We start from the raw sequence: 24,688 nt of genomic DNA on the forward strand, positions 1-24,688 counted from the left end.
TCTTGAAGATATCCTTGCATAATCTTCAGAACACTTCTCTAAGAATTTTGGAAAGGGGAAAAAACAGAAATCCAAGATACTTACAGACATGAGAAATGCCTTCCCCCAACCACGTTATTTTCTTCAGGCGGGTTCTTCCAGGTCACCAGCATCACCTGGAACTTGTTCCAAACATTAATTTCTCCAGCCCCACCCTGACCCGCTGAATGAGGAATCCTGGGCTGGGGCCCAGCTGTCTCTATTCTAACACCGTTCCAGGTGATTCTGATGCCGGCTCAAGTTTAAGAACCATTGTCCTAGAGACAAAAGTAAGGCCTGGAAAAGCCCACAAACCCACAAATATTCTCATACAGGACTGCCAGTTATGTCACAAAAAACGTGTATCATTTAAATGTACTTTTTGGGATGGATGTGCAAGCCCCTTAAAGTGACCATACCTTACTTGGGGGAGTCAGAGCCACAGACTCACCAGAGAAGTGCCTCAAGGGTCATCTGTCTCATCCAAACCTCTTCTCTTTTCTTTTTAAATAAAGAGCAATCTCCAGGTGTTTTTTATTGTTTGACTAACAACAAAACCAGGCGGAGAAGTCCCCAAGGAAATGATGGTTGTGCTTCATTGCCGTTTGGCATTTGGTCCTTCATCTTCTAAGGACTTACTGTATTTCCTTTTAAAGATTTTAGACATCTATTTGGATCACAAATGCAAACCAAGTATGAATAAATAAATGTATTATCTTTTAAGAACCCCCCTCCCACCATCTTCCTTTAAATAGAAAAAGGAGCCAAATGTCTCTTCATAGCCTATTTGGCCATAGTTGTCCCACCTATGGCTTTAAAAACAGACTGTAACTTGATTTTCTGAAATCCTTCCTTGAACGACAGCTCACTCCATTAAAGAAATCCTGGGAAAGAAGTCCTATTGGTTTCGTCCATAGTCTCTGAAAGGTGAGTATGGTAACTGGGTTGAAGGCAACTGGGAGAAGTCTTCAGCAAACGGAGGACTGTTGGGGAATTGTGCGAAGGCAAGTCCTGCCAACAAGATACCAGCTCCTTCAATTAGAGCTCGGAAAACGCCAGCCATCACGGCTGACCCAACCATAACCACTGGTCCGTTTCTTGATGCCAGAATGGCTCCTTTTCAGGCACCACTTGTGATGGAATTTCAGGGATCTTCTTTCCCTCTGACTTGAACCACACTACGGTCAGTCATGGAAAACTGAACTCCCCAGACTGCAAAGCTACCTCCCAACTGCGGAGCCCTGGCTTTAAGATCTGTCAAACTCCCTCCTAGTTTGTGGTTTCCTCCCACCCGAGAACTGCGAAAACCTCTGAGGGTTTGAAAGATACCACCACCTACGGTGCGCATGGTAAAGGCGCCACCACAGACATCCGCGAGGCGCCAGGGGCGGGGCTCGCACGCCTACTCCTCCCTCTGGACTCCGCCCTCTGGACTCCGCCTCGCCGCGATGCCGGGACCGAGCCTCTTCTTCTTCTTCTTTTTTTTTTTTTTTTGCGGTACGCGGGCCTCTCACTGTTGTGGTCTCTCCCGTTGCGGAGCACAGGCTCCGGACGCACAGGCTCAGCGGCCATGGCTCACGGGCCCAGCCGCTCCGCTGCATGTGGTATCTTCCCAGACCGGGGCACGAACCCGTGTCCCCTGCATCGGCAGGCAGACTCTCGACCACTGCACCACCAGGGAAGCCCGAGCCTCTTCTTTATTGATGAGAAGACTGAGGCCCAGAGAGGCCAGAGGATGGTCACAGAGCCGATCAGCAGAGGACAAGTCTAGTCTCCAGACCGCTTGACACAAAATTCAAGGTCCGTGCCACATATATTAACATAATTGCACGAATAAGTCCAGTTCCTGTAGCAAAAACCAGGGATTCAAAGACTGGAATGGATCATAGTGAAAATAGTTCTATTATTTCTAAACAATTTTTTTTCTTAATGGAAAAGTAATACACAACTATTGTGAGGAATTTGGAATGAATAAAATGGGTAAAGAAGACAAAACTCAACTGTAATTGTACCATAAGTGCTATTAACATTTTAGTGCTGCATGTATGTGTAAATATGTGTGTATAGAGAGTACTTACATAGAATATGTATACATACATGTATAGAGAAAGAATGCATATATAGAATTTATATATATGGATTATATAATACATAGAATTTATATCGGTTTTTTTTCACTTAACATTTCTCTGGTGAACAAAATCATCATTTTAGTGATTGATTTGTGTTTCATCAGAATCCATTTCTTAAATTTTTTTACTGTTTCACATATAAGTTGTTTCCAGTGTTTTGCTCTTGTAAATAGGAAGGAGGAAAAGATTTGAAGTTTCAATAAGATGCAGGAAAGATGCATTGCGTAAGCGGGCCAGCGTGGAGTACCAGAGAAGGGACTCTTGGCAGCTGGAGACCTGAAACACTGGGTGCTTGTGGAGATACTGAGATGGGGAGGAGGAATGTTCTTGGGCATGTGGAAATCCCCAAGGAAAACTGCTCACAAATCTTCCTGGGCATGGTCCCGTGTATGGATGTGACAACTCCAGAAAGAGTACATAGCTTCATACAAGGCCAAGACATCTACTCACCTCCCTGTGTCACATAACTCATAGAGAGAAACTACTTTTCTAGAAGACTTCAGTCAAGTGATAACAAAGCTCTTTAGTGCTTCATTTATTTTGGAAAGGACAATTCAATCGAGACAAATCTTCAGAGACTTCTTGAAAGATAATACACCCTTTTTCTTTTTTTTTTTTTTTTTGCGGTACGCGGGCCTCTCACTGCTGTGGCCTCTCCCGCTGCAGAGCACAGGCTCCGGACGCGCAGCCTCAGCGGCCATGGCTCACGGGCCCAGCCGCTCCGCGGCACGTGGCTTCCTCCCGGACCGGGGCACGAACCCACGTCCCCCGCACCGGCAGGCGGACTCTCAATCACTGCACCACCAGGGAAGCCCCCTTTTTCTTTTTATTAATTTGAAGTATAGTTGATTTACAATATTGTTTTAGTTTCAGGTATACAGCAAAGTGATTCAGTTATATTTTTTTCAGATTATTTTCCATTACAGGTTATTACAAGATACTGAATATAGTTCCCTGTGCTCCACAGTAAATCCTTGTTGCTTATCTATTTTATATATAATCGTGTGTATCTGTTAATTCCATACTCCTAATTTATCCCTCCCCCCACACGCTTTTTCTAAATATTCTTAATGAATGCCTGTTGTTTCCTCACATCTGAATAAAGCCTCCCTTTTTTTTGACTCAGTGCAAAATAATGTTCTCCGGTAAAGATGGATGACCTATTTATATCATATTAAAACGAAAGTATATTGCTTCTAGCCTAAAAGCCTATGTTTAGGCTGCTCAGCTAAAATGTCCTCTAGTTATAAAATATTTATAATTTTCCTATGTTTTGCACTTTCAACAGGTTTGCAATTGAAAGGGTAGTGTTTGGGTAGGAACTATGTTTGTATTTTTTCTAGTTCAGCCGTTTTCTCAAGTAAACAGCAATCTTTTCCCAATGGGCCCTTACTCATTAATTTTTACGTTTAATTCCATCCAAATTTTAGCAAGAATTTCAACACCTGTTTTGAATGATTTTAATTGAAATATCATTCTGATCTTCAAATGGCCACCTTAATTTTCATATTTGCCTTTTTAACTCTTTTCTTGTTTACAGCATTTCCAAAAGACTGGTCTCGTTTTACATTTTGGATCTTAGATGTCGTTTCAAAGAGAAGGTTCACAAAGATACAATCATGCAGAGCTCCAGTTAATTAAGACAATGCTTCTTTTCAGAAAGGCCACATATTCCAACTGAAGATGCCATTGACCTTGAAAAGAATGTCACTGGGAGTATTCTCAGGAACAAACTCTCTGAAGCAGTTTTTCTGAAGTATGTTCTGTGGTTCACTATTTCCCTAGGATGATAATAATTGTTTCTCAGTTGAAAATAAAATAAGATTACTTGGTTCTATAACTGTGGGAAATACTATACCTAAACAAAGTTAAGCAGTTCGACCTGCTAAAGTACCTGCTGAAGAGGGAGCAAAGGGAAACAGTTTCCCAAACTTACTTGACCATGAACTCTCCTTTCAAGGAAAAATGATGAAATGTCTCAGTGAAGAATTTGAAGCCACTGAGGTAGCTTCAAACGTAAATCATCTCTTTCTCTATGTCCTGCCCCACTGTTACCTGCACAGCTACTTTTATTATTATTATTAATTTTTATTGGAGTATAGTTGCTTTACAATGTTATGTTAGTTTCTGCTGTACAGCAAAGTGAATCAGCTATACGTATACATAGATCCCCTCTTTTTTGGATTTCCTTCCCATTTAGGTCACCACGGACCTGCACAGCTTCTTACTGACAACCCTCCAGATTCTTTTACCTCTTCAGCTCTGTGTCCTTCATGGATTAACATCAACAGGTACTCAGCCCACGTGTTGGAAAGCCTTTTCAATAGAACGTAATATAATTGTTTTATTTTCTAATTCCTGCAAAAGGACAGGTAGCTAACACATTCCATGGCACTATTTTAACCTCCTTATACATTTCCTCCAGGGGTTTTTGCTATGTGTACACATATTTTGAATTGAAATCAGTGGAATTTTTTTTCTATGTAATTTAGTTGCCTCTCCCATGGTTATTTTCATATAGTGAGGGCTTCTTCCAATAGGAACTATGGTAAAGTTAAATGAACAGCCAGCTTCTTGCCATGGTAGAGGTGGAAGGTAAAAGAAACGTACTCCATAGCCAGGCCTCTACTGTCAGCCCCTGTACCTCATATTTCTAATCTCTTTATTTCCATCCCCTGAACCAGGTTTGTTGGCCTCCTGATACCTGAGCGTTATCTAGAACCTCAGTAGTAACAGTTTTGTGCTTCTTTCTCTGAATCAAGGGATCCTAGAACCCAAATTAAAATGACAGAAAAGTAAATTTCCTATGTGAACCATGCTTTTCAGATTTGCTTCCATTGCTTCTCCTTTGATCTGCCCTGGATAGTAATACTGTGTCCAAGAGAGCACCACTGCCTGCAAGGTCCTACCCACCAGCCTGCATCGAATTTCCCAGCACCCCAGGGCGACCAACCAGTGCAGGACTTTCAGTGAAAAAAGGCAGGAAAGTTCTGGGCAGACTGACATTGGTCACTCCGTTCTCAAAGAAACCACCTGGACAGCAGTCTTTCCTAGTAGGAGCACGGGGTCAGGGTTGCAGAACCACCTTTCATGAGATTCTCACTTGAACGCCCTCGCCTTTGGGGAGCTAGCAACCAGCTGCAGCCAGGCCAAGATAATGACCCAGTGTGGATGCTTGCTCCTGTCTCCCTCTCTCCTCCCCTTCATCACCTCCAACTCCCCCCGAAGCCTCCTCTTTCTATCCCTGTGTCCTTCAAGTCTTAGGCACAGAATGCCCCACTTTAGTTTATCATTGCCTTTATCATGCCTTATTGGCAGCTCATTCTAGTTAGGAGAGTCACCTAGATACTTTATCTCCCTTGAGTCTGAACAGAACCGGCAGAGTCAGATGCCCCGTGAGGACGGCTGGCACATCCATCTCCCGGCAGGAACGCCAGTGCTTTTTCTATCTGGTTGTTAGTTGTGACCAGTTGGGTTAATAAACCTTCCTGGTCTGATACAGTCCTTCCAGAATTGTCTGGCTGACTCACAGCTTGCTGAATCCACCCTTCCCCATTTACACAGAGAAATACATATCCATGTTCTTTCAAAGAGTGCATACGGAATAGAGAAAACTGAATGCGCATATATGTCAACTTCTCCCTCTCCATTTCTTTGTCCCTTACAGCAAGCCTCCCAGACTAGGAACAGTAACAGAGACGTGCTGCAAGAGCACGATTCCAACAGGACAAGTCACGGTTCTTCAGTCAATGAAGAAAAAGAGTCTTCAAGGTTAAAGAAAGTTGCTGCAGGGAAAATGGATCTGGGTTCATGTTCCTAGGACTGCTTCTCCTGTTTGGAGGTGAAAATATCGAAGGGACAAGAAAGATGGGTTTACATGAAAAGAAGTGATATTCTGAAACTTTTTCATAAGGACTGGAATCTGTACCTTCAGCCATCTATATTAATATTTCAAGCTTTGTTCAAATGGTCTATAATTAAATTGCTCTACTTGACGTGATAAGATTTGATCTATGTTCTCACCTTAAGAACTCTTTTGTTACTTGGAACATTTTCATTTCTGAAGCTTTAAAAACCTGAATTATTACAAAGGGTACAGGAAAAAAATGATTAAGTTCACACTTTGGGGAAATTGTTCCACATCTCTTCAACACCACAGGTCTGTGAGCAACTATGAATAATATGAAATAAATTTGCTTTTGTAGGGCTTCCCTGGTGGCGCAGTGGTTGAGAGTCCGCCTGCCGATGCAGGGGACGCGGGTTCGTGCCCCGGTCTGGGAAGCTCCTACATGCCACGGAGCGGCTGGGCCCGTGAGCCATGGCCGCTGAGCCTGCGCGTCCGGAGCCTGTGCTCCGCAACAGGAGAGGCCACAACAGTGAGAGGCCCGTGTACCACACACACACAAAAAAATTTGCTTTTGTAGAGAGAGAGAGTTAATTTAAGTTTATCCCAGACTAGATTTATCATCCTTTATCTGTATATAAAAAAACTATGAAAATATAAACATAAACTTGGAGTTGAGACCTAAACACATTGCCAAGATGTTGTACATTTTTTATGCTTTTTAGTGTTCAACTAACCTTCCATAAAAGATATTTAAAACATTAAAAACTATTCCACATCAAGTGATTTAATATCCATTTCACATACTGCTAAGTCAGTGGCCTGTTTTACATCTTTGATTTGCTTGTTCAAAGCTTTTTAAAATTAAAATATCATTTACTTATTTGTATATCTAAACTCTAAAGAGTATGATTTACATATATGGTAATAATACTCTTATATTACTTATATCAATTAGGTTGTTTCTATTGCAAGTAATATACAATCCTCTTCCAACTGATTTATTCAAAAAGGAATTGTATTATTTCATAAAACTTGAAAGTCTAATAGGGACATTTGCAAAAGATGTTTGACTTAGTGTTCAAGGAAGTCACCCAGGATCTCATATTGTTTTCATCGTCTGCTCTGCCTTTCATGGTTTTGCTTCATCCTAAGACTGGAACCATTACCCCCGACAGGGGTTTGGTTTTTGTCTCAAACTGGGTTGTGTGAAATCCTCAGGGCTTACTTCCTGATACTCCCTTGTGTCCAGCTCCTACATCTGTGCTCAGATCTCTGTTCCACAAGTGTAAACCAGTCACAAAACTCTGCCTGGTCACTGGTTTCTAAAAACAAACAAACACAAATACTATTCTTATTCCAATAAAGACGTTAAAAAAATAATAAAAAGAAAAAATATATACTATTCTTCCTAAGCATTAAATGCTTCTAGAAACAGCTGAAGATTTGCAGTCCAAGGAGGGGTCGCCTCAAGCCCCAAATGGTCCACACTCTTTAAGTGAAGCTGTATCCTCACTCTTGCACACACATCCCAGCAATTCTCTTCCCTCCAGGAGCAAATGTCCTCACTGGCTTCCTGCAGAGCAGCTCTTCCCCTCCTCCCTGAAGCCAGGGCACTAGTGGACACACTCCCCAGTGGATAATGGAGGCATTTTCCTTTAATAAGTGGTTGGCTCCTTCTTGAGATATACTCACCACACCCAGTCTGGCAGGGGAAGGACCCCTGCAGGAACTGAGGCCTAGAGAGAGGCAACGCCATCCCCACCCCTTCCACCAGGTGTGGCAGCATGCCCGGCCCATCCACTGAGACATACTGCCTGGGGAGATGGTAAAAAGTAAACTCCAAATGGATGTTTGGATGACTTTCTACAGTCTTCACCGCTTGGTCAGTGACATGATCATACATTTTCAGTGTTATCAGGTAAATAGCTTGTTCTCTCTCAATTTGGATAAATTGAAAAATTGCATTATTGGATAGTTTTATTACTTAAACATAGAGTTTATTTATTACTAAAACATACTAGCAAACAAAGAATTATCCAGTGAAATTCCCAAAGATTTTGTTGAAGAAAATTTAAAATAAATAATACATACTAGACCTGCACAGATAAATCCATTCCTCTGACTTTCTTCAAAGTAGTTGAAGTCTTTACTCATAAGTATCTTCAATATCCTTCTTCAATTTTATTTATAGCATTAACATTATTATTGAGACTTGAGCTTTTTAAAAAGCGTTTACAAAAAAAGGCCAAATGTTGGGGAATAAGGAAAGGAAATTATCTACGTTGGCCATTTCATAGTCTAAATTTCACTGTTTCTAACCAAGAGCAATTTAGAGTTAGATGCATTATGAAGCTGTTTCTTTAAAAAATAATTTAGTCACCACCATAATTAAACAGTAGAATTAAGCCACAATAAAGTTTAGCCCTAAATTGCCTTTAGAGAGACTATAACAAGCAGTTGGAGAGTTGCCTGGTTCAGAAATAATGATGTTTGTTTTATTAACTGGTACCTATCATTCTGCCTGACCTCTGATACAGTAATGAGAAAGGGAGCAGAGAGAGATAAATATGCACAAAGAACTGGACTCTGTCTCCCTGACATCAAGTCAAGATGCCTCCTTCTACATCTTTCACCACCACCTGGGAGATGCTCATGAAAGAACTAAGCCTATCTCAGCTTCTGCAAACAGCTCTGGTGACATTTCCTTGAGTGGCACCTGTCACCTGCAGAGCCACTTTTGCCTCTTCATCACCTCCCAGTCCATAAATAGCCCCATAGAATAAATCATCTGAAATCCACATATCATCACAGGTGGGAGAGGAGTGAGGACTGTAGTGGTAAGCAACAATGTCTTCGTGGCAAATTCTAAAAACTCAGAGTTTAGATAAACAGAAGTGCTTTTGTCTTATAAACATTATTTGTGTATAGTTTACCTACTATAAAGTGCATCAATTTTAGAATATAGTCAATAATATTGTGACAACTTTGTACGGTGGCAGATGGTAACTGGACTTACTCTGGTGACTATTTCATAATGTATAAAAATATCGAATCACTATATTGCATACTTGAAACTAATATAATAATGTATGTCAAGTATAACTTAATAAAAAATGCACCCATTTTAAGCATATAATTCAGTACAGTTGGATGGATGCTATACACCTAGGTAATCAACACAGTCAAGACATAGAAGATTTCTACCATTCCAGAAATTTCCCTGGTGCTCTTCCCTGTAAATGCCCACTGGAAGTATTTTTTTATTTCTTAAGTCATAGGACATTTATTTGAACATTTTAAAGTTGAGGTAGCATAAAAAAGAATCTGTTCACTTGCCAAAAACAACATTCAAATCTTTGATTCTTAACATAAAATCAGATAACACTTCTCTAAGTATAGTTTTAGCACAGACTAGCTACTAATGAGAGCCACAGAGCTCTCAAACCTGGCTAACATTTGATGTTTAACATTCCCCCAAAAATCTGAGTAGGAAAGAGATGTTTTAATCTACCTGACATATTCTGAAGATACAAAGATCTCCTACAAAGGCTACATGGTAGGTAGTTAACATGGGTGAGAGGGTTGAGGGAAGGAGGAAGTAAAAATAGAAAGAAAAAAAGACTTCACTTGAAAAATATGTCAGGTTTATGCATTTGTTGTAAAAGTGTATATGGATATATATGGATATTGAATTTAAAATATAAGAAATAACCACAGAGACACCTCAATTCTTAGAAAAATGTTAAATGTCTCCTAGTGAATCCTCTTCAAGACATTTCTTATTCTATGTCAGATCAAATAATGTTCTCTTCCATCTTAAAAAATAAACACAAACTAAAGTCTAAAACAGTTATTGACGGATGGAAATCGAGTCTGAGATCTGGACTGAAAAGTGCTTTCTCAGCCTGAAGCTGAATCTTCTGCTCTGAAAGTGCTTCCCTGCCTGCTTCTCTAGGGATCAATAGCAGATCAGACAGGAACCTTCCCTGCTGCTGCTGCTTTCTAAGAGATGCGGGAACTGAGCAAGTCGTGAACGCAACCAGAATTCCTCATCTTACACCCCATCCCCATCTCTGTCGGGTGGATTCTGTGAAAGCATCTGGAATTAGCAGGCATTTTCAGCCTGCTCACTTCAAAGCAGCCTGCAGCCAGGAAACTTGTGATTTCTAGTATGACTTCTTAACAAAATGTAAAAACTGGTGCACGCCATTAGAAAATGAAAATATGGCTGAAATTTTGTCCCCATATTGACATTGGTAAGGAAATCTGGGGGAAAAAACATAATTGCACAACAAAGGAAGAGTTGCCTTAGTCGTTTTTAAAATATAGAAGCAATTCATATTAATAAAAATATAGTAAACTAGAAAGAAGAAAAACAAATTATCCATAATCTTACCTCCTCAAACCCATTAAAGCTTTGATAAAATTCCTTTCGGAATTTCTCTTAAAGTAGTTGAAATCAAACTATGTCTAACATTTTGTATCTCAGCTTTCCACTTAACATTGTAATATATACATTTAACATATCATAAGTAATCATTAATAAAACTATTTTTAATGGTTGTCATAATTAAGTCCTACAGAATATTACTCTTAGTATTTCCCTCATCTTGGACAATTAAGACAAACACCAATTTTAGTTATTTTAACAGTATGGTGAATGTGTTTGTATGTCTTTTTCTGTATTTTGGGATAGTTCCCTGGAATATATTTTAAGATGTACAAATTCTACATTTGGGTATAGAAATTTTATGTCTCTTGTTACATATTTTCAATTTGCCTTGCAAAAATATAATTTTTGGGGGGGGCAGTTTGGCAATGTGTATCAGGATTCTCATAAATATTCCTATCCTTTGATCCATCATTTCCTTAGAGAACAATCAGAGGTATATGAAATGATTTTGTGTAAAATATTATCACAGTATTATTACTATTACCAAAACAAGTTGGCCACAATCTAAAGATCCAAAAATAAAAAAGCAGTGAAATAGAGTTATGATTAGCCAATTATTGAAATCCTATTTTCAAAAAAAAACAGGTAAAATGTCAAAGTATAGCATATCATTAAGACTAAATGGAAAAGTCATGATATAAAATTATATGTATAACGTGATGTTTAGTATACATACGCACACACACATGTATATATATGACACATACATATATATGCATATGTTCATAGAAGAAAGGCTAAAGACACATCAAAGTGTGTAATGATTATTTCAATAATAATTTCAGAGGGGATGAGTATACAAGAATTCTGCTGGGCTGCCCAGCACCTCTGCTTTCCTCTATAATTACACTCACCATGCTTCATCTTAAATGACTGTGTACTTATTGTACATTGCCTTTTAGAATAACATCAGGGAAAACTTTTTTCTGTTTCACTCACTGCTGTATGTCTAGGAAAGAACTTAGAAATTACCCAATAAACGTTTGAATGCTTATGTAACTGACTGAGAGAATAAATGAGTGATTGATGATTGAATGAATTCAACAGAAAGAGGCAGAAGAGATGCCACAAAGAAGAAGGGGGCAGAAAAGGATGAAGATATATAGAGACGTCAAAGATAAGCAGCTTGGCAATGTGGAAAGAGCATAGACTTTAGTCAGCCACACTGCTATATGACTTTGAGAAAGTTCTTCAACTTGTACCTGTAAAATGGGATACTATGCTCATTTAGTCGTTGTGAGAACCCTGCACATAATGGGCACTCAGTAAATATTTTCCCATCCTCTTAGGTTATAGTTTGGTCTAGTTATTTCTATAACCATGAAAAGCCGATTACAAATTTTCTAGGGAAAAGAATGTGCTGGACAAAATTATTTTCACTTTCATTTTAAAAGCTAGCCAAGCTAGAAGAAGGGCAAAGGGAAGGTGCCCAAACTCTTGCAAGGTTAGGCATCCTGACCATGAGAGGATGTGAGTCTGTAGTACATACTGAAGGAATGAGCCCCAGAGGTAAGTTTTGTACAGAACAGAATCTCATATATTTTAATGGTGGGACATAAAGGTATTCCCAGAGCAAGGAAAAACTTCCCTCTTATGGATTTCATTACCCTTTCTACTGATGAGACAAACAGATGCAATATTAAATTCTGTCCTAGAGCCATTTGGCTAAACATGTGGATGTCGAGGGCCAAAAATACATTCATTGATTTGGGGATTAGAATCTACTTACATGCTTTTCAAAAAGATATTTCCGTTCACCTTGAAGTGCTGGTGCTTGTGTGAGGCTGGATGGCTGGGGACACTGGTCTTATTACACAGCAAAAAGGCTCTTGGAGATCATCAGATCAGCAAGTGGGATGGCTGCCCACTAGCACCTGTGCCTGGCGAGCTGACACCCTCAGGGATGTGGAACTGAGGTCTTTCCGGGCAGGCTGCTGAAGGCACAAGGCTCACTCACCTTGCAGAGCAAGAAACTTCCTTGTAGCAGAAGAGATTTTTGCAGAGAAATGAGGGAAATAAGCCATGGGACTAGAGCAGCTAGAATAAATATTCCCGTTCCCAGTCTCATAGCGACTCTGTAAACTAATTTAACAATGAGCACAAGCTTTTATTGCCTCCACAAAAACTCATGGTTTCTGTATCGGATGGCAACATAATAACTAGCCACTCGAATTGTTATTGTCTTTGAATTATTAGTTTATCTACCTTTGTCATTATAAACCATGGCGTTTTTTTTTTTAGTTGCTGTGTTTTGTTTGTCCTGGACTCTGCACATGTGAGTACGTGTGGCAGACTGTATACAAAGATAAATTCATGTCCCCAGGGCGTATTTTTTCCCTTGACATTTTATTTCATTGTAAATGATCAAAGTTACTATATTTTAACTATTTTATTTTATTTATTTATTTATTTTGTTTATTTTATTTTTGGCTGCATTGGGTCTTCGTTGCTGGGTGCAGGCTTTATCTAGCTGCAGAGAGCAGGGGCTACTCTTAGTTGCAGTGCACCGGCTTTTCATTGCTGTGGCTTCTCTTGTTGCAGAGCACGGGCTCTAGGCACGTGGAATCAGTAGTTGTGTCTGGCGGGCTCTAGAGAGCAGGCTCAGTAGTTGTGGCGCCTGGGCTTAGTTGCTCTGCAGCATGTGGGATCTTCCCGGACCAAGGCTCGAACCCATGTCCCCTGCATTGGCAGGTGGATTCTTAACCACTACGCCACCAGGGAAGTCCAAAGTTACTATATTTTAATGTGTTGCACTTCATAATGTGGTGAGTCAATTAATTTGGCTGATATTAGCCGAAGCCCGGTAAAGGGCGGTAGGAGTCCGGAGGCAGGAAACATAGCAGAGGGAGGTGAGAATTCACTATAGCAGCTTGGCTACGATTAGGTATCTGGGGAGAAGCTGTCTGTTCCGAGGTGGGTGAGACAGAAGTGGTAACAGGGAACCAGGAATGGAAAAAGAGAGCCTCGCTGACAGATGGGAGGAGTAGCAAGGTATAAACACAAGGTAAGGATGACAGCAAGTTGCCCATTGGCACCTGAGGGCAGTATGTGGTAGGATGAACCAGAATCCGGTAGGATGTGGTTCAGCCTTGGGGGGAGGTGCAGATGGTAAATACGACCCAAGGAAGTTGTTTTGAAAGGGAAAACTCCTCCAGTACCACTACAGTGTAGGAAAATCCACATAGACACAGAATCTAAGATGCTGATGGATGCATAGGCAGATGGACAGGAGGGTAGACAGACAGCTGATTGCTTACAGGAATATAGTAGCAATTTTACGAACATGAAGGAGATCCCCCCAATGAAAAGTATGCTCCCTGTAGGTTTGCAGGGATGTCACCTTTAGAAATTCTGTTTTGAGTTGTTCAACGTGTGGCCCTTGGATCTCTGGATCAAAACCAGTTGTTTGAAACTTGTGCAGGTGGGTCCCAGGAGTCTACAGTTTAAGAGGCTCTCCAGGCAAGTTTTATACACACTAATGTTTAAAATGCCTGGACTAGGATATTATCCCTTGTTGGGTGTGAAGGCCATGCTGAATTTATTAGATCCTTTCTGATAGATAACTGGCTGAAACACAGGCAGAGGATAGGACAAGGAACGTTCGGTGATAGAGAGAGAGGCCTTTCCTCTCTCCAAGTGTCAGGAGAGTCCTAGGCAGTAAGAGCTCCTGGAGGTGTCTCTAGGCCTGTTAGGGCGGCAAGAGAAGAGTCAAACTCCTGCGGTTGCCACTCAGACTTTAGGGACAGCCAGTCTGTGCATTTTGCAAAGCTCAGGTAAATGCCAGCTCCTCCCAACTCACATCACATTCATCCACTGTCACCCGTATTTCTGAGCTCCCCTGTAGAATTCTGTCTACACATCTTTACGGAGTTCTTTTATTCATTTATTTACCATATACTTCCTGTGTACTTACCATGTGCCAGACACTATTCTAGACACCAGGGCAGAGCAATGAACAAAGGAGATAAAAATTTCTGCCCCATGGAACTTAGATTCTAGCAGGGGAAACAATTAGTAAGAAAAGTAAATGCATATTACATAGATAAATGCTAAGGGGGGAGTAGAGCAGGAAAGAGTAACAGGAAGTGTGTGTACATAAGAGGAAATTATAAGTTTTAGATAGGGAAGGCCTCTTCGAGAAAGTGATATTTGAATTAAGACCAGAAAAAAGCAAGGGGGTGAGCAGAGGGTCTCTCCAGGGAAAGTGCATTTAAGCAGAAGCAACAGCAAGATCAAAGGCCCTGAAGCAAGAGCTTGTTCAAGGGGTACCAAGGTGGCCTTTGTGGCTGGAAGAGAGTAAACAAGGGAAAGAGATATAGGAGATGAGGTCAGATGGCTATGGAAGGACCCCATCACATAGATCTCAGAAAGCTTTTGTAGCTATTAGAAAGGTTTTGTCCTTTATAAGATGGAAAACTATTGAAGGATTTTGAGCAGATAAGTTCCATGGTGAGTCTTAAATTTGACATCGTCACTGGCTATTTTGTTGAGAATAATTGGTTGGGGAGGTGGGGGAAGTTGGGCAGAAAGGATATTGGTTTTAGGAAGCCACTGCAATAATATAAGAAAAAACAGTGATAGTTTAGACCAATGTGGCAGCAGAGGAGGTGGGGAGAAGTGACCCATTCTGGATATATTTTGAAGGTGGGATGAACAGGTAGGGTAAGAGAGAAAGAGAGGAGTGAAGGAGAATTCCAAGTTTGGGGGCCTGAGCAACTGGAAAAAGCCTACTGCCATTTACTGCAATGGGGAAGCTTGGATGTGGAGGGGTCATGTTTGGGGAAACAGGGATTTGGGGGAATCATCAGCTGATAGCCATGAGATTGGGTGAGATCATGAAGGTAGTGAGTCTAGAGGTACAAGGACTGAGCTCTTGGACACTTCATCCCTCAGAGGTAGGGTGACCGACTGTTCTGCTTTGCCCAGGGCTGAGGGTTCCCAGGACACGGGACTTTCAGGAAAGCTCTAAGCAAACTGAGATGGTTGATCACCTGGCTCAGAGTCAGAGAGATGAATGAGAAACCCCTGAAAAGGAAGAGCAGAGCCATGGGAGACTCATAGCCCTGAGAGCCAAGTAAAGAATGAGCTTCAAGTAGAAGATAGCTCTCAACTCTGTCGAATGCTGCTGATGGGGCCAGATGAGGACTGAGAATTGAGCCCTGGATTTAGCCACAGAGAGGTCACCAGGGACCTTGACAAGAGCAATTTTAATGGAAGGTGCAAGGGACAGAAAGCCTGATTTTAGTGATTCAAGAGTAGTGTCTTTGTCTGTTCATGCTGCTGTAACGGAATACCATAGGCTGTGTGGCTTAAACAGCAGAAGTTTCTTTCTCACAGTTCTGAAGGCTAGGAAGTCCAAGATCAAGGCGCTAAGAGATTTGCTTCCTGGTGAGAACCCTCTTGCTGGCTTGCAGAAAGCTGCATTCTCACTGTGTCCTCACACTTTCATCATTGTGTGTGTGTGTGCAGAGAGAGAGAGAGAAAGGGAAAGAAAAAGATTGAGATCACTTTCTCTTCTTATAAGACCACAAATCCTATCAGATTAGGACCCCAACCCATGACTTCATTTAACCTTAGTTACATCCTAAAGACACTGTCTCCAAATACAGTCACACTTGGAGGTTAGGGCTTCAACATATGAAATTGGCGGGGTGGGGGGGGGGGGGGAGGACACAATTCAGACCACAGCAAAGAAAGAAATTGGAAAGAGCAAAACAACGTTTCAGGATCTTTTCCTGTGCAGAAAAGGGAAAAAGTGAATGGTAGCTAGAAGAGTATATAGAATCAAATGAAAGTTATGTGTTTTTAGGTGGGTGGAAGACCAAAAAAAAAAAAGTATGTTTAATGCCAATGGGAGTTATCTAGTAGAGGGAAGAAGGGTCCTTGAATAGGTAAGAGAAAGTGGGACTCAGGACAATTGGGGGATGGACCTGAATGAGGGCACAGATTGTTCATCCATTGAACGAGTGGAGTCAGAATTTATGGACCCAAATGCACACAGGTCTATAAAAGCATTGGGTGAGCTTACCAAAATTCCCTCCTATTTACTTCTATATTCATGGTGAAATAGAAAAAAAAGGTCGTCAGCTGACAGTTTGAGTTCAGAGGAAAAAGTATGAGAGTAATTTAGGAGAATGGGAGAGTGATGGACTAAGGAAATGACATACAATTGCCAGGGAGCATTAAGCACTTAGCATTAGCTCCCCTTTAGACTAGAAGTAAACACTAAGCACTTAGCATTGAGCTCCCCTTTAGACTAGAAGTAAACACTCACACCTTAGCATTAGTAAACATTAAGCACTTAGCATTAAGCACTTAGCATTGAGCTCCCCTTTAGACTAGAAGTAAACACTCACACCTTAGCATAATTTAGTATAATGCATCCCAGGATGGATGGTGCCCAAGGAACGATCAGAAGACTTGGGGTCTGGTCAATCAGTTTCATCATTCACTTAATGTAAGTCACTTAACCTATCTGAACCTCCTTGTATTTTTGCCTGTGAAATCAGGATATTCACACCTGAACTGGCTTCCTCATAAGAACCATGAGATGGAACATGAAGAATATCTTCTAAAATGTCAAGTGCTAAACACTTCAGAGATTACTAGAAGACTAGACTGGGTAAAATTAGAATAGCCCAAGGAAAGGTGAAGGGCCCTAAGGGGTCCTCAGGTCCAAATGAGGTCTTTCCAGGAAAGATGGCCTGAGGGCACTTAGGACAACAGGTGAGAGGTGACATGAAAAGAAAAGGAAGTCGAGGAGGACATTACCAATGAGTACTGGCTACTGTGGCCCGGCGCTGGTGAGGCTAGTTTAGCTGAGGACACAGCATTCAGCAGACACCCAGAGTCAGGGCTGCCACTGACCCATTGACACTCTTGTGTGAGTTAGAAATAGGCACCCCTTTCTCAAGACCCTTCCTTTACTTCCACTCATGAGAAAACTGGCCAAGTATACTTACCGTATTAGAATATTTTCTTGACCTACACTTGAAAATTTTTCAGGCAACAAATTGAAAATTTTGTTAGGCCTAACAAACATGAAAATCTGCACTGTTATTGTGTGCATGGTGCCCCCTAGGGTTGTGTAGTGCACAACAGCACACAGCAATACTGTCTCCGCTGACCCTCAGCACTAACAAACCCACTTCACTGACCACCATCTCAAGATTATTCCTTTATGCCTATATTTACAGTAATATCAGAATATAATGTCATTTTAAGTTTTTAAGGTGGAAATTGAACATCATTGGCTTCTTTGCTTTAGGCTATACTCTTGGTAGCCCTGGATTAGGAGAGCTCTTTGAAGACCATTGACTTCCAGGAAGGATTTTCATACACATTCGGCAGGTGGGAATTCAGTGGTACATATATTTTACATGCACTGTCCTATTAAAAGCCAAGCAGCCGGGTCTTCCCTGGTGGCGCAGTGGTTAAGGATCCTCCTGCCAATGCAGGGAACACGGGTTTGAGCCCTGGCCCGGGAAGATCCCACATGCTGTGAAAAAACTAAGTCCATGTGCCACAACTACTGAGCCCATGTGCTGCAACTACTGAAGCCCGTGTGCCCAGAGCCTGTGCTCCACGACAAGAGAAGCCACGGCAATGAGAAGCCCGCGCACCGCAACGAAGCGTAGCCCCCGCTCGCCGCAACTGAAGAAAGCCCGCGCACAGCAACGAGGACCCAACGCAGCCAAAGATAAAATAAATAAAAATAAATACATTAAAAAAATTTTGTAAAAAGCCAAGCAGCCATTTAGAGAACAAATAAGTTAGAGTCTCATTTCACTGGGGCCCATTTTTCTAGCCAAATCCTATGGATTAGAAGCTCAAGTTAAGGAAAGAAAGAATCATAAGAAGTTGTTTAGCAAAAGGTCAAATCCAGTTTTCCTTTCTCACAGACTCTATCCATTTCTTGGATAATTGCCACCTCGTGATATAATCACTGATAATAGCTACCATTTAGTGGATACCTAGCCTGGCACTCAGCTGGGTACTCTAAGTGTATCATCGCATTGAATCCTCTCAACCAACTTATGAGATCGATATTATTAGCTTCCCCTAACAGAAGAGAAAACTGAGGCTTGAAGAAGGGAGGTAATTTTGCCCAAAGTAAATAGCCAGTAGGCTGAGAAGTCAGGGTCCTAACCAACTCCCTTAGCACCCATATCCACCTGCGCTCAGTCACTGGTGTGTCCGTCTCACTTGGCACTCTATAAAATGACAGTTAGAGTGGTGTCATGAGCGTTTTAGACTGCTTGCAGACCGTGAAATATTGTATCTCTAAGTTTTAAGGACTTAGCTTAACACTTGAAGACACACCATCGAAGCCAAAAATCATGCGTTCTTTTATCTGTGGGATCAAAATTTGTCATGCAGCATCCTGTACCTCCTGCATGTCCTCGGAGCAAGGCAAACTCAGCACCATCATTTGAAAAGGAACTCAGCCAATAACATCATTTCTGTATGTGAGGGTCAAGTGGTATTAGCAAAGTACGCAAATTCTAATTTTAAACCTCACGAAACTATTTCAGAGCTAAAACAATCCACATCTTTTTTAAACAAGCCAAATCACTGAACAAAATTTTGTCTACAAAGCCCAAGTTCACCCACCCACCTGTCATGGCTGCATTCTTCGTGATGCTCTCCCTGGTGGCCTAGAAAAGTTAGCAGCCTTAACTAGTATACTTGGAGGAAGATTCCAGAGTATGGCAGCATCTCATTTTCTTTGTCTAATTTGATGGAAAGTGGTCTCTTACCAAACGGTGAAGGTGAGATCAGGGGAAGGGTGTGAAATATCAGTTTAAAAATAACCACTTCCCATCCACTGAGACAAAGAGGTGTTGAAGGACCCAGTGATTTTTACAACACTGAGCATTAAGGAAAACACTTGAAGCTCCTAAATCCAGGGACTCAATGACTTAAAGAGTGAGAACCAACCCCACTGACATCACAGATCCTTCCTGCAGTCACAGTGTTTCTGGGCCACCCCAGGAAGATGCCCCAGAAACATGAAGACTTTAGTCTGGATGCGATCAAGATTCCTTAGTACTTTGGCTTTCTGAGAGAGAAAATTAAAACTATCTGTGCCCTTTCAAAAAAATATCCAATCAACAAAAAATAAAGTCAGGGGCTTCCCTGGTGGTGCAGTGTTGAGAGTCTGCCTGCCGATGCAGGGGACACGGGTTCGTGCCCCAGTCCGGGAAGATCCCACATGCCGCGGAGCGGCTGGGCCCGTGAGCCATGGTTGCTGAGGCTGCGCGTCTGGAGCCTGTGCTCCGCAACGGGAGAGGCCACAACAGTGAGAGGCCCGCGTACCGCAAAATAAATAAATAAATAAATAAAAATAAAGTCAGGAAATCAGGCATCAGGAGTTCAGGTATTTATCTCATGGATTACTCAAGGACTCTAAATTTCTCATACTTTGCTATCTTACTTGTATTTCTTCTTACATACAAACAACGTAGCAAATCCCAAAGAAGATCCTCAGATGGCTTCGGCACAACAGGGTGAGGAATCATTTCCTATTATTTTAGAACAGCTTGATCTAAATGAGTGCATCTTAACAGTTTCCTGACTGTCTCATGGCAGTACCTGAGGTGATAAGCTCTTTCTGTAGGTGTGATGGGGACCTGGGAGAGAACTGGGGTGGGGAGAAGGGAAGAAGTTTAAAAGAAATTGGAAGCCTCCCTTTAAATTTCACTGTATGTATAGAAACTGCCCTCAATTTAAAAAAGTAGAAAATTGCCACCACTGCAAAAATTCACTTGCCATAGTTCCTAATCTGACTCAGCATTCTGGTTGCCTAGATACGGATGTACACAAAAGTTCCTCCCCGACTGCCACTGCCGCAGAAGAGCCAGATGAACCTGATGGCCCCCTTGTTGGCTCAGCCAGTGACCAAGAAAAGAAAGCAAGTACTTTTAGATATTCATATTCAAAATAGAATATTTTGCTCAGCTTCTTTAAAGTTTAATATTGCTTAGAGAGATCTAAGGAGTCCTGGAAGAGTTGCTTTTCTTTTCACTCTCCCACGTCTCCTGTTTGTCCTGCTTTGCAAAAGTGACTGATGCCAGCACAAGCTGCAAAGAAAAATGTGTCGATACATTCATTGCACTGACTTTTAATATGTGGAGATAAAAATTAACAAAAATTTGACAATTATTTTTGTGAAGATTTAAAAGGAAAGATGATAAACTCCAAGTGGAGACATTATCTCTAACATAAAACAGAGAATAGCTAACTAGAATTTTTATTGGTATGGACTTGTCATATCTTCCCCATTAATGAAAAAGAACATTCAAATAAGCAGGGTTTTTAGACTTTGCATTGTAATTCTCAAACTCCTGACCAGCAGATGCAGCCTCTTGTGATGGGAAGAGGACTGGAAAGCTAGCACAATGTCAAGGACTGATTTTTGGTATCTATTGGCTGTACCACATATTGGCTGTGTGACTTGGACAATTACTTAAACTCTCCTGTTTCCTCTGTGGTGAAATGGGCTAATTTGGCCTATCAGATAAAGATGTGGAGTTTGAATGAGCCACTAAGATAAAGGACTTGGCAGGTAGGAAGGACATAGTCTGATTATTATCATAATCTATATGATCTTAAGTAAGTTCCGTCTCTGATCCTCAGATTCCTCACCTATAAAAATAATTATCTTAAGTTCTTTCTGTAATAAAGATTTCAGTTACTTAAGGTAACTATTGTTATCCGTAAGTTAAAGGTAATGATTCCCACCTTAAAGGGCTGTTTCAAGAATGAAATCACATCATATATGTGAAAGTATTTTATAGTCCGTTAAGCCATGAAGCATTATTATGAAACAGATGAAAACTAATACATGTAAAATGTTCCATAATAATCATAAAGTTGTTTGTGAAACAAATTTGATATAATTATGCTTAGTCTGTAGGAATAGGGGTGGAAGAGCTGACATATTCAGTCAGCAAAAATATAAAAATTTAGTCTTAGATACATCAAAAAATTGCACGAAGAGCAAATAAATATGCCACAATGTTAACAGCTTTTGCTTTAGAATTAACGAGAATTTTTTTTCTGTACCTTTTACTTTTTCTATATTTTTCCAAACTTCCCTGCATTGTCAGGTTTCGCATTTGTTACTTTACACGTATGTGAGTTGTAGGTGTGCTTTTAAGAGGATGCTATTTATAGTCTTCCAAATAAGACTTAAAAATGAACAAAATAAAAATAAAACAGATAAATAAATAAATAAAACAGGCATATCCAATTGCTTCACCTCGGAAGGAGAAAGGAAGACAATAGGCCAGTAACGTAGTGCCCTTGGACACAGTATTCATCACACCCTTTCATTCCACAAGTACTCACAAAGGACTACTAGGTTCCAAACATACAAGGCCAGGGACCAGCCCACAATCTCCCACAGGCCAGACTGTTGCAGCGGAGAGAAGAGAAGGAAAGAGCTGCCGTTAAGTAGGTGAGAAGCCCAGGGCACAGTACTGTTCCAGCTGGAATCCAGAGTGAAAACAGGAACCAGGGCAGAGGACCAATCCCATTCTCTAGGGAGTTAGGATGGTTTCCATAACGCGGACACCTGGGTGCCCAGTGTATTAGTAAATCCACTCTCTAAGGGAAGACCTGGCTTCGGAGCATCAGACCCATTGCAAACCCCACTCAGCACTGGGGAGAGAGGATCTAAAGCACAGTCACAGCGGCTCACTGGCTCCATCTGAGCAACCTCAAGCTTTTTCTGATTCCCACCACGGAGTGGGCTGGTCAGGAGAGCCTGATTATTGTCAGGTGTCCTATATTAGCTTCTTTGATAAGAAACTTACCTTACTTGTTTTCTTTAACTTTTATTGGAGGAGAGGGGTTCCAATTAAGTTTCTTTGGCCCTAAATTAAGAAGCAAAATGTGGTCATTCCTAAGGCATTTGCAAAAGGAATGATTTCTGTAGTGGGTCTTAACATATTCTGCTCATCATTCTAGTATATAATAACGTAAACCAAGAAAAAATATCCCAGAAACATATTTTGCTTAAGTTTTTAACTGAGGTGGAATACAACTCATACTCTCCCTATTGAATCCAATTCAGCGAGAGGCTATTAAAATGAAGGTAAATCTGTCTTGTTTTTTAAACTTAAATAAGAGAACATTAGAGGTTAAAACATTTTCAGCATAAGCAAAATAGTGAGTACATTTGGTAACCTCTTTCCTCCTAGAAATGCTACAAAATTATGAATTTTCATGCAAGTAGAACTTTCTAGTACCATTTTATTGAATTAGTTGTGTTCATACGGCCAACTATGTTTAACACTAGAAGTTATGTATGTAACTGTGCTCTGTACTTTTATTTCTCATTGACTATAAGAAACTGACATCCAGATTTCTTAGAAAACAAAATTATTTGAATAGACTACTTTTCTAGGTTTTGGCTTTGTTTTCAAAAATTAGCTGATTCCCCTCAGAATTCACCATGTCAGGAATAATTCACTCTATGAGGACATCTTTAGTAACTCTGCCAATAATCATTTGCTATTTCATTAAAAAATTATCCAAGAATAATCTATGGCTTTGACTTTTCCTGAAAATTTTTCTTAACTATGATACCAAATCTATGAAATGTAACACTCTAGAATCTTCCCAGAACTTGATTTTGATTTTAGCCTTGAGCAGTACAAATGGGGGTATGTGCAAGATTAACTGGGCTGGTGATCTATGATCTATAGCACATATTTTGTTTTCAGTTAAAACATTATAAGATGGATAAGATTTCCCTGTAAAGTAGCTAATGATACATTTTAAACCCATGATCTTTGTTTTAGGTAAGATTATCTCCAGCCAAAATGTCAACCAAGAATTCTACAGATCTAGTTGAATATGTTGACAAGTAAGTCTGTGAATTACAACAGTTTTAACTATTTACTATACTTGATGATTACGTTAGAAATTAAAGTGCCTGAATGAGATCTTTGAGTTCATCTAAACTAGTTCTCTGCTTTCAGAAGGACTGCATTAAAACGTCTCAAGAAGACGAACCTCTCTCTTATTCCTCTCTGATTAACAGAACAAGCCAATTTTACTGTTTCCTCTTTAAGTAACCGCCATAGGTTCCTATAGATTTATGAATAACACAACATAGGCAATGAATGACATACGACAAGATCGGATATAGTTAACTGTGACTTTCAAAATAAATCAAATAAATATGTTAACATTTCATGATAAAAACTCAGGAAATTTTGAAATATATTAAACTAATCATCAGAACGTTTTTGTTTCTGCTATTTACAGTGTCACACCTGGAGCTCATCCAGGGAAGGTCTACAAAAGGGGGAGAGCTCCGGGGACTTGGAAATATAGCATACAATTGATAACATGCACACTGTCCAAAAGATCCTAGAATTCCAATTTGTAAAGGAAGGATACAGGGCAAGGCATATTAGTTTGAGTTTCTATTTGAGTATGTCAGAGGGGGATTCGGTCTGATGTGCGCATTAATGTTCTCAGGGCACTTGGGAGTTAGTCTCAGGCTTTCCAGTAATTTTCTGCATGACTTCACGCAGTCCCATATGTCTCTGGGCTTGTTCTCTCATTTGCCAGATGAAGAGGCTGAATTAGAAACTCTCTAAGACCCACTCACTGTATCTTTAAAATAATTCTGATTCTAAAATATACATCATGACCACAGTGAAAAGAATTGACCAAACAAAGAAATGATTCAACATGAAAAGAAAATGGATTTTCCTTTTTTAAATTACTTTTAACAATGAAGATGACAAAATTTTAAAAATCACTAATATTACAGTATGTTCACAATTAAGAATTTCCCTGTTCCTTAGCCAGCTGAACTTAAGGCATTCCAAAAAGTTCAACCACAGTATTTCAGCCCCTCTTTTCATGCTACCCGTGATTTGTATTTGCTTATGTGACAATGAGGCTGTAATTTAGAGAATGGAACCAAACAAGGGGAAAGGGTTTTGTTTTTGTTTTTGTTTTTTTTTTGCGGTACGTGGGCCTCTCACTGTTGTGGCCTCTCCCGTTGTGGAGCACAGGCTCCGGACGCGCAGGCTCAGCGGCCATGGCTCACGAGCCTAACCGCTCTGCGGCATGTGGGATCTTCCCAGACCGGGGCATGAACCCGTGTCCCCTGCATCGGCAGGCGGACTCTCAACCACTGCGCCACCAGGAAAGCCCGAAAGGTTTTTTTAATGTTTAGAAATGAGACATTTGGATCGATGGCATTTTTTCTTA

General features: G+C 40.7%; 1 protein-coding gene and 1 pseudogene across 1 annotated transcript in view; one reads left to right on the plus strand and one right to left on the minus strand.

Annotated features, from left to right (window-relative positions):
• Positions 1–916: 916 nt before the first annotated feature.
• Positions 917–7,783, minus strand: LOC101318034 (mitochondrial import inner membrane translocase subunit Tim17-A pseudogene; annotated as a pseudogene).
• A 36-nt stretch (positions 7,784–7,819) lies between these two features.
• Positions 7,820–24,688, plus strand: part of FAM81B (family with sequence similarity 81 member B) — a 61,972-nt gene continuing 45,103 nt past the window's right edge. The window contains exons 1-4 of the mRNA XM_073801946.1: positions 7,820–7,915; positions 11,845–11,959; positions 20,260–20,363; positions 23,260–23,324. Coding sequence (XP_073658047.1) covers positions 7,820–7,915; positions 11,845–11,959; positions 20,260–20,363; positions 23,260–23,324 — 380 coding nt within the window. The remainder of the gene's footprint in view (positions 7,916–11,844; positions 11,960–20,259; positions 20,364–23,259; positions 23,325–24,688) is intronic.

The sequence above is a fragment of the Tursiops truncatus genome, chromosome 3, assembly GCF_011762595.2.
Source record: "Tursiops truncatus isolate mTurTru1 chromosome 3, mTurTru1.mat.Y, whole genome shotgun sequence".
Lineage (NCBI taxonomy): Eukaryota > Metazoa > Chordata > Mammalia > Artiodactyla > Delphinidae > Tursiops > Tursiops truncatus.